At 39.6% G+C, this 10,471-nt stretch overlaps 1 protein-coding gene across 2 annotated transcripts in view; it reads left to right on the forward strand.

Annotated features, from left to right (window-relative positions):
• Nucleotides 1-6,512, forward strand: part of LETM1 (leucine zipper and EF-hand containing transmembrane protein 1) — an 86,304-nt gene extending 79,792 nt beyond the window's left edge. For both annotated transcript variants that reach the window (XM_043972563.1, XM_043972561.1), the window contains exon 14: nt 1,573-6,512. In XM_043972563.1, coding sequence (XP_043828498.1) covers nt 1,573-1,722 — 150 coding nt within the window. In that variant the 3' untranslated portion in view covers nt 1,723-6,512. The remainder of the gene's footprint in view (nt 1-1,572) is intronic.
• Nucleotides 6,513-10,471: the final 3,959 nt, after the last annotated feature.

The following is a 10,471-nucleotide window of genomic DNA, read 5'->3' on the forward strand; positions in this document are numbered from 1 at the left end:
CTGTCCATCTCCCTTCACGCTTGCAAAACCTGTCCAATTGCAAGATGGTATTATAATTAAGGGTGCCGTGTACAGGCCAATTTCCTTCACTTCCTAGAGGATAATGTGGCCATAAATTGTTACAAAAATGTATCATACATCTCTTTCTTAGGTTTTTAAGTTCCAGTCTAGTCCAATCTCTTAGGATGCACCCCAGAGGTGAATTTTTCGGAACACTCCCTTTCTGTCCCATAACTACTGTCTAAGGAGAATAGTCTGAACCAAGAGCAGAGAGCTGGTAAGGGATAGACACATAAGCATAAATGTTCTTACCCAGAAACGTGTAGTCTGAGGGTCCTAGCGTGGTTCGGACATCTAGGAGTCCCAGGCTGCTCTCTGTCCTGCAGACGCCGACCGTCTCTACCTCTCTGTGACTCAAACGGGAGGTTGAGTCCGGTGGGAGAGGGAGAAGAGAAACCCAGAAGGTAGGGTCTTACCTCCAGGTTCTGTGCCAAGCGTGGTCCAGACGTCTGTTTGAGCTTTCAGCGAGGGAGGGAGACTCAGGCTGCCCTCCACTGTCGCATGCGAAAGCTGACCCTCTCTCTACCTCTCTGTGACTCAAACGGGAGGTTGAGTCAGGCGGGAGAGGGAGAAAGGAAACCCAGAAGGGAGGTTCCCACCCCCCAGTTTTGTGTGTTAAGAGGAAAGAGGAAAATCCCACGTCCCTACAACGTTCGGGCGCCAGATGATATAGTGGAAAATGGGGTACGGGTTGGTGGGAGGGGTTCTTGGGAATTCCTCTTTAAAGAATTACACCCTCTTGCACACAAAACTTAGTTAGAACAAGGTGATAGTTTATTTAGGAGCAAGGGAAGGGAAGGGTGGGGGGGAGGGAAACCATGAAAGAAATCCTTAGACTTTTCATGGGGAGATTTGGCACAAAGCACATGGCTCAGAGGTACCAAATCTCCTCGAACAGGAGACCGGAAGGTACTTTTATAGAGGACTGATGGGGGTGGACCATCTGCCCATGAAAAGTTCCTTTAGTGAGAGAGGACCATCCCCCACTGGTGGTAGCTGGGGGAATTGGGTGAGCAGTGGAGGACCATCCCCCACTGGTAGTGACTAAAGGAATTGGGTGAGGGGTGGCTACGGATCCCTCTTCAGGACACAAAGGCCGAAGCCACACCCAAACTTATCTCCCCAGGATAAGGGAGACCGGAATGAAGGGTAGGAATCCCAAGCTAGCTCAGTCCGATTTGGTTCCTCTAGGCCTTATCGGTCCTCTGGTTTAGTTTCTCAAGGAGAAGATTCCTCGGTGTGCCCCAGAGAAATTCTGGGGTGCTCTGCGCCCCATGACAATTGCTTTAAAGTTCATCGGGTCATAGATGGAATCTTCTTCAGAAGGCATTTGGTCCAGTCTCTCATTTTACTGATTTAAAAAAGCTCCCAAAGAAGCAAAGTAGTGCAGATAGTAAGTAGCCAGTCAGGTTCTCTAACTCCAAATGCAATACGTTTCCACATGAGTAAGCTTGGAAATAGGTAAGTGGTGTCATTGTATGACTTTGCTGTATTCTGTTTGGTTTCCTGTAGGTCATTGAGCTGATTGACAAAGAAGACATCGACATCTCCACGGGTCAGGTTACTGAGATTGTGGCATTGCTTCAAAAGGAAGAGAAGGTGGAAGAGAAGGAGAAGGCCAAGGAAAAGGCTGAGAAAGAAGCTGCAGAAATAAAAATTTAAGCCTCAGCCTGTAATACAGTTGGAACTTGGGAGAGGCAGCTTGTGCGCCTGGCGGGCACATGATACACGCCTCCTCCTCATGCTTGTCTCTGTGGTGGTGAGAATTAGTGATCTTGCTTTGAGGCGATGCTAGTGGCAAAGCAGCTATTTTTCTGGAATAAAGCAGACACTTCCATGATCAAATAAGTAATTTTCTATCATTCCATGAAGAGGAGAACAATCTGGACCCTCCTCCCCCTTTTCTTCCCGTGAAATCATGTATTGGTCCACATCCCTGTGGGGTCATGATTCCATCAACTAGCTTATCTACACCATACAAATCATGGCCGCTGGTAGTGTACATGCCATGTACACTTACAGTTAGGTGTACCCTAAACAGCTGAGTAATGATGGTTGATTGAAAAGAGAGGAAGGTGGGGCAGAAAGTGTCCAGTTCCATCTTTCCTACTTTGGGGGGGGGAAAAATTCAGGTGATTCCTTCTCTTCCCCCCCCCCCCAATCTAAAATGCTATTTCCCCACAAATGAGTTAGACTCACTCTTTTGTTTTCCCAGGTGATCTCTTTCATATGTTTAAAAACAAAGCTAAATTCATTCAAATTCCCACCCTCCAGATAGGGAGAGGCCAGTGTTTCACTTCTTGTTGGGTCAATTTAAAGGTTTGGATTTGTTTTTGAAGCTGTTTAAGATAAGTGATTTTTCCCCCCCTTTCTGTTATTCTTTTTTGTTTGCCCTAGCAGTCTTTAGATTGGGCAGGTATATTTCTAGGGATATATTCACATTCATTTGAATGAAAACTTGATTTTTTTTTTAAAGGAGATTTAAATAAATGTATGAATGTATACCCCAGAAATAAAATGTAATTCAGATCTATCAGAATAGACTACCACCAGCATAAAAATGTAATTATTAAGGAAATTGTTTATTTTCTTCTTTAATTAATGTATGAATAATAATGATATCTGACCACTTAAAATTTTTTTTAAATGCCTGCATATTGTGTGTCAGAGAATGATTTCTTTTGGGGGCATGGGGAGTGGTTTTCATCCTAGTGATAACATTCTTAACCAGTTCACATCCCTAGCCTTGTATATCTGTTTTAAAATTATCTTGTGTCAATTATACTTTGGAAAAAATGAATGAAATAGGTGAATGTTGGCAACTAGTGTATCTGAATTTATTGTACCAAATTATTTTATTCTCTGAAATGTTTCATATTTGAGAAAATAATTGCTTTTTAGGGGTTTTTGAATGAGTAGGTTTCTCGGTTGTCCCATTTTCAGGTTTTATCTTAATAGAACAGAATATATTTCAGTATGCTTTTAGTTTTATAATATTTCTCATAAATTTGGGGTTGCCCTCTTTAAAGCTATTTTTTTTAAGCTATTATTTTAAGCCCCGTGATTCATGCTCTTTATCACCAAGCATTTCCTATCTCAATAATATTTATGCTATGGGAAAAAAATCTAAGCACTCCCCTTGAATTGGTTAGCATTTCCATTTTTAATCCCAAAGTCACTTAGATGATTTGATAAAATTTAAATATTTTAAATGAATTATTAGGAGAGTTGGTGGTGCAAAGTTTAGTTTGATGATCACCACTTACATGATGGACCATAGTATTTTCTTTGAAGTTGTCTACCTAGCAGCAAGTCAGATGCTTTGCTGCCACTGGGTGTTTTTTCTTTTGTTGAGGGTTTTCAAAAAATTATTTTTAGACTCATTTGTCATGAGTAATGAGATGTTAGATGTCTTGAGAATGACTAAAGCTATAACTATTTGTAAATTTTGTGCATTTGGCAGATGATAAAGAATTATAGAATGGGTTTTTGAAATACTTGTACTGTATTTTGAAACTGGGCATTTTCAAACTGCTGTTAGTAAGGGTGAGTTATAGCCGCCTTGATAAAGTTAGGTGGTCTGGTTGTTTGATTTGGCTATGTGTCATATAAACTTGCCGTCCAGTTCTGAAAGCAAGAGTAGTTTTAAAAATCTATATTAAAGCAAAACTTTAGAACAGTGTTTTTTTGTGCATTAAAATATGAATTGGAAAACTTATTTTTTTCCACATTTATATCACCCCTAAAGCAGCTTTTATTTAATAATAATAGCCGTGCCAAATCCTGAAATCAGCCCATAATTATGGTTTTTGGGTGTATATTTTGGGCAAAAATCTTAACTCAATGGGATGTCTTTAATATGTCATCTAAATATAGGAATATAAAAATATAGGAATAAAATAACTCCTGTAGCTAAATATAGACAGGAAATATAACAACTTGGTGAATAGGTTCTAAATTGCTTTCAGTGTTTTACTTAGTGGTTACATGGCAGCTTAAAAAGCAGTAAAAGGATTGTATGTTCTACCTTGGTGAGAGAATAGTTCTATTCAAAAGTATTCATTTTTCCTATCTGAAATGACATGGTTGGATACTTTAATATTTATGAGTCATTTTAGACCAGTTATTTTAATCAGATTTTCAATGGCAAAAGACTGTATACTACTTTAGGATTGCCAAATATATCATTGTTCATCTTGGAGTTTTCATTTGTGAGAGACATTTTCTTGTATGGGACATAGATAAAAAGTGAGTGAAATCCATAGATGGCTTAATATGTTAATCATATCAAGAAAGGGGGCCCCTGGCTGATCATCCCTTGGGCTTTTGTTTGTGATTAGAGAAACAGCAAGCAAAGTGACTAAACTATGGGGCTGTAATTCAAGTGACTTTTTTTTTTAAAGCAGAATTTAAAGCGGGATGAGCCTGTTAATTGCAAATGGACTCTAAATACCCCAGAGTTGATTAAATTTGATTAGGAAAACTACTATCTCTGTAAGAGTTATGTCATTTTAAAACTTGTTTGCCACGGTCTTCATCTTTGCACCCTGACCTTTAAGACCATTCCTAAATCTTCATTTGACAAAAGGCAGGCTACGTTCTGTATAAGGAACCATAGACTATAAAGCCTTAAGGGGACATTGGCACACATCTAAACAAGTCCCTCATTTTACAGATGAAGAAAGAAAAAGCCCAGAAAAGGGGAAGGAGTGATTCGCCTAAGGCCACAAGCCTGTCAGGAGAGCTGAGATGAGAACCTAGGTGCCAGCTTGTACTACAGCTGCCAGTTATAATTCCCTTTTCTTCCTTCCTCCCAGCCTCCCTTCTTGTTATGCCTCCTGGTATTTTACAGATTTGACCATTGGATTCTCATTTACAGCTGCAGCTGCCTGTCTGTCACTTTGTTAGAGCATCAGAGATTTAGGAAGGACTTACTTTGAGTTCACTAAAAGGATCTCATCCATATTTTACCTTGCCCTGTGTTAAGCATTGCTCCATTTTTGTATGTGCACTGGCTGTTGGCCTCGTTTATAAATCTCATCACATAATACGAGAGAGTGAGTGACAGACTTGGAACCAGACAATAGATTAGATGGGTTTTTAGCCTGGCACGAGTGCAATAGCAACAAATCTTTTTCCAAATTAAGATCCTTGGGGTTTTTAAATGTATAAAAATGTCAGTTTTAGTAAATTTGTAATGGTTTGACACCATATCTATTGGTTATTTTTATTTTTTGTGTGCATGTGTGTTGAGGGAGGGAGGGAACTGTGTTGAATTTTATTTATTGCTGCTTAAATAAATCACCAGGCACAATCCAGAGATATGGTGGATCCAAGAATCCAAAGTTTTTGTAATGCGGTAGCAAAAGGGATGAATTATGATAGGAAATTTGAGGTTTTATAACTGATAAAAAGTAACTGTCATGAATTATCATTGTCAGAATCTACCGCGTTTTCAGGAGTTTGTACAAACCCTTCTGGCTTGCACAAAGCTGAGATAGATCTCTAAGGAGAGCTTGAATGGGTTTTTTTTAAGCAGATGTAAAATATGTACCTTTCCTTTTCCCCCATTGCCCAATCTATGTTTATAGGAATTTTAAAAATTGGCATGATTCCAAGTGCCATTTTGGACAGTCCAACTCCAGATGCTGCTTTTGAGAAGGGAAAGTTATCTGGCTATTTTTGGAAAATAGTCCATAGGCTATACCTAAGCATTTTAGGACCGTTTTTAAAAATTAATAAGCATATTTATGTTAATGTATCAACTCAAAATGACAGGCTTCTGAACTTTAATCTAGTAAAAGGAAATATATCAAAGTGATTTAAAATATCTGCCTTCATGGTTCAGAGCTATATTGTTTGTGTGTGTCTGTGTGTATGTGTATTTTTCAAAGTGGAAATAAAGTTGTCTTAAGTACTGAAACAATTAAGTAAAATGGCCTTGAGGTTTGAGATTTTAAAAAACTATCCCTATATAAGGGAATGAGTTGAATTAAGGATATACTTGCAGCCTTAACTCCAGTGCCTAGCACAGTACTTTGCATACAATAGGCGCTCAGTAAGTGTTTATCAAATTGAATTTCTTGGCTTTTTGTCAGTAAGACAACCATTTTTATTTAGTATGTATGAGTGACTTATTTCTCACAAGCATGACTAAAATCAAAGTAACCAGAGCCCTAGACTTTTGAAATTCCTCCCTCTCTTAAATTTAATTTACATCAGAGTTCAGAGACCTTTGGATCCACCATTATCTTACTGATAGAAATGCACTGATAATGTAAAACATAATTTAAGTGATACAATGTCATACATTTTTACTGTGTATTTTAAAGAAATATCAATAGTCCAGTTTCTTTGTATGACTTTGAGAAGAAACATGCTAATATGTTTTTTGGACACATTAAATTTGATGTAAGGAAAAAAATATATATATAATAAAGGGATGTCAATTACTTTTTTATTTTGTGTTTTTTTTCCCTTCCCTTTTTTATTAGACAAAGCTGACAGTTGGTCTTCCTCCTTTGGTAGAATCTCCATATGAAAACTGTGTTTCTTCATGTTTCCTCACCACCCTGACACGATGGAATGATAGTCTTCAAAGTAGATCTCTCTGAAGGGCACATGCTTATTCTAAGATGCTCAACTCTCAAATGCACCAAATCTGTGACTCCTCTGGGGGAATAGCTTTTGCAGCCTGTGGCATGTTATCTTTGTCCTGGAGGATGGATTTGACTTTGGGAAATGATCAATGTAAAACCCTGACTCGGACATTCAAGACACTTTGTCTCCATCCTACCTGTCCAGCTTTCTTGTATAAATTGACTAAAAGTATTCTTTCTTTTGGTCATATCAGATTATTCTCCATCTCTCATCTCATTTGGCCTCTCCTTTACTTACAGGAGTCTCTCATCCCTGGTATAGATTCCCTTTTGTATATATCCATCCAGATTTTAGTGTCTAACAATGCTCTCCACAAATTCAGCACTTAATGTTTGTTACATTTATGTTGACTTAAAACAGCTAAGAGACCAGTCAAGTAATAAGTGAGTGATTAAACCATGCAATTGATCAGCAACAAGAAGCATTTATTAAACGCCAACTATGTGCTGGGTCCTGTTAGGTACTGAGGCTACAAAAAGGAAACCATTCCCTGACCTTGAGGATCTTAGCATTTTGTTGGGAGGTAATATGTATAAATAAGAATATTTGGAATAAATGAAAAGTAATGTTGAGGCAGAGATTCTGTATTCTGTGAGGATCAGGAAAGGCTTTATGTATAAGGTGGCACTTGGCCTGAAGTCAGGAGGGCATGGTGCATTCTAGGTATGGGGCTAGCCTCTGCAAATTTATGGAGGTAATACTAGCTTGAATCAGAAACAGTGTGATTAGGAAGTAATGACACCCAAGACAGGTGTTTCTAGTGTGGCTCTTTGCCATTTCTAAAGAAAAAGGCTTGACATTTAAAATGATAGAGGCTTCCGAAGTGAATACTTGGAAGGGTGAAATTGATTTGGATGTATAAATCCTGACTTTAAAAAATGATTTACCATGTTGTACTCTTACTCCTTGCCATAATCCCGGGACTCTTAAAGTCACAGAATCTTGGCAACGATAGGGACATTAAAGTTGGTCAAGTACAACTACTCAAACAGGAATCCCCTTTACAAACTATAATGGTCTTCTAGCCTCTATTTGAAGACCTGCAGTGATGGCAAGCCCATTACATCAGAAGGTGGCCCACCTCTCCACCAGTGTTGCTCTTCTTTCTTCCTAAAACTATGAGAGGCTCCTAGTTGGCTAGATAAGGAGTGTTGCCCTGTCTATATCACTTTGCCACCATCTTCTGGAAAGTCTGCCCTAATCAAACCTGGTCGATAAGGACTTTCCCTCCACTCTGGTGTAGTTACATATTTGATCCCATAGTTTTTTGGGTGCATCATTGGAGTAGACAAGTCCATTGAAGACAGGGACCAGGTCTGACCAAGCACAAGGCGTTATAGTACTAATGGTGGCTCACGTTTCTATGACATGCTAAGGTTGACAAAGCACTTTGCTCACAACAACCCTCTACAAGTGTTACCACCATCTTACAGATAAGGATTCTAAGAAAATCTAAGTAACTTGCCCAGGTTCACAAGGAAGTTGCATAAGGGATTCAAACCACTTGGGTCACACAGTAGAAGCTTAACAAATATTTGAAGGAAGATTGGCATAAACTGGTGCAGACTCAAGTGGGCAGACCCAAGAGAATTTGAACCACACCATGACTACAGCAATGTCGATGGGAAGATTGCCAGAAGGAAGTCAATCTCTGAATAATGGAAAAACCAGTGAGGGCCAAGAGAAGAGAGATCAATGAAGCATTCTCCCTTCCTCCAAGCTGAGAGGCACGAGAAGACTAGGTGGTCTCTAAGTATCATGCAAGCTCTCAGACATATTATCAACATTGCATATTTTCCGTTTCTCTTTGTTGTGTGGGGAAAGGGTCATTCTTAAGAGGTGAGTGGGAAAGCACTGTGATGTAAAGATAAAATCCCTCGATAAATTGTATGAAAATAATACACAATTGTTGGATCCTTCCCCAACCTTTTTAAGCTCAACTCAAATGCCTCTTCTTTTAGATGATTACTACTTTCCAGTGAACTCCTGTAGCAGTGGGTTGGACCTGTTTGCCTTATCCCCCCTCCTAAACCAGAAGGACAAGGACTGTCACCTACACTTTCTCCTGCATCAGTCTATATAGCGGGTGCTTCTTGGATAAGCTGACATCTATTTAACACTTGAAGCTTACAAAAAACTTTGCACTGTGAGCTCATTTGAGCCATAGCACTGTTAAAGGGGTGCTACAGGTTAGGGTTGCCAGCATTTTATAGATATGCTCAAGGTCCCATATCTGCTATTGGCAACAGGATTCATACCCAGCTCGTGCCTGACGTCCTTGAGGAGGCCTTTCAACAAGGAAAGTGGGCTTTTCACTTGCCTGTCTTTGACAGTACAGTGCGGCTGCTCTTAACCAGCCCTTTGCTAAGTGCAGGCAGCTATTCTAGAAGGGACAAGTGATGGCCTTCTACACAAAGGTGTAGGATAGTGTAGCGAGTGATGGATTGGGGGAAATTTTGATAGAAAAGGAACCAAAATGTCAAAGAATATCAAGGGAACTAATTTTAAACCAAAATGCACAGGAGGGTGGGCTAGCTGTACCAAATCTGAAGCTATATGACGAAGCAGCAGTCATCACCGACATGCTGACTTTGTCTTTCGCTCCCTCTCTGTTCCCTCCATACACTTTACTGGCTTCTGTGCTATTTTCCCTCAAGCCCCTTGCTTCCCTCCTCAGTTCCTAGTGTTTCCCCTTCCTACAAAAAGCATTTGGTATCATCCATCTATGCTATGTGTGAATGTTATTGTGGTAATAGCAACCATTTATGTAGTGCTTTCCTTACAACAAGCCTTATGTGGTAAAAGCAGTGCCAAGATCATTCTTCTGCCTCTACAGATGAGGAAATGGAAGCCCAGATATGGAAAATGAATTTCTCAGGGTCACATAGCTGCCCTCAATCCAGGCACCCTGACTCAGAAGTCCTGTGTTCTCTGTAGTAAACTGGACTGCCTCTATTTAAATCTGATGTATAGATCCCCAGGAAAAGTAATTCAATCCTGGTTAAGGACCTATTTTAAGTCAAGAATCTCTTGGTGGGGGAATGTGTGCTAAAACTCATCTGACCCCACTTAGGAGGGATTCTATTTCAGAAGCAGGCTGTTGGTTCTCCAATCACATCCTGGCCTGTTTTAGGAGTTATACTGGCCAGTTCCCATGGTAGCCAATTGGCTTTCCTTTGGTGCATAACCACAGACTAGATCCCAAATCTCAGCCAAGCATCTCAATCCCAGGAAATATTTGAGATAGTGCAGGTGGTTCAGTGAAACCCATATCCATCACTGGAAGGCATAGCAAAGTGGTAATTGAGCGAGTTCAACCCTTCAGTGATGTCTTATTTATAGGAAAACTATCAATAATGAATGACTTGAGATTTAAATGCTGGTGTCATACAGAGGATGGGAATAGTCAGTGTTGGAGGCACTGTGGAAAGAGGCATGCTAATGCATTGTTGGTAGAGATGCCCCTGACCACAACTATCCAGAAAGCAATTTGACATTATGTAAATAAAAATGGCCAAAATGCCCAGAGATTCTACTGCCTGGAATATACCCCAATGAGGTTATTGATAAAAAGTAAAGGCTCTGTAAACTGTACACCAAAATATAACTATTTTGTGGTAGCAAAGAACTGGCAATGAAGATGCCTATCTACTGGGGAATGGCTAAACAAATTGTAGTGCATGAATGAAATAGAATATTGCTGTTCTAGCAAATTAGGATTTTGATGAATTCAGAGAAGTATAGAAAGATA

This window comes from Dromiciops gliroides, chromosome 6 (genome assembly GCF_019393635.1).
Source record: "Dromiciops gliroides isolate mDroGli1 chromosome 6, mDroGli1.pri, whole genome shotgun sequence".
Lineage (NCBI taxonomy): Eukaryota > Metazoa > Chordata > Mammalia > Microbiotheria > Microbiotheriidae > Dromiciops > Dromiciops gliroides.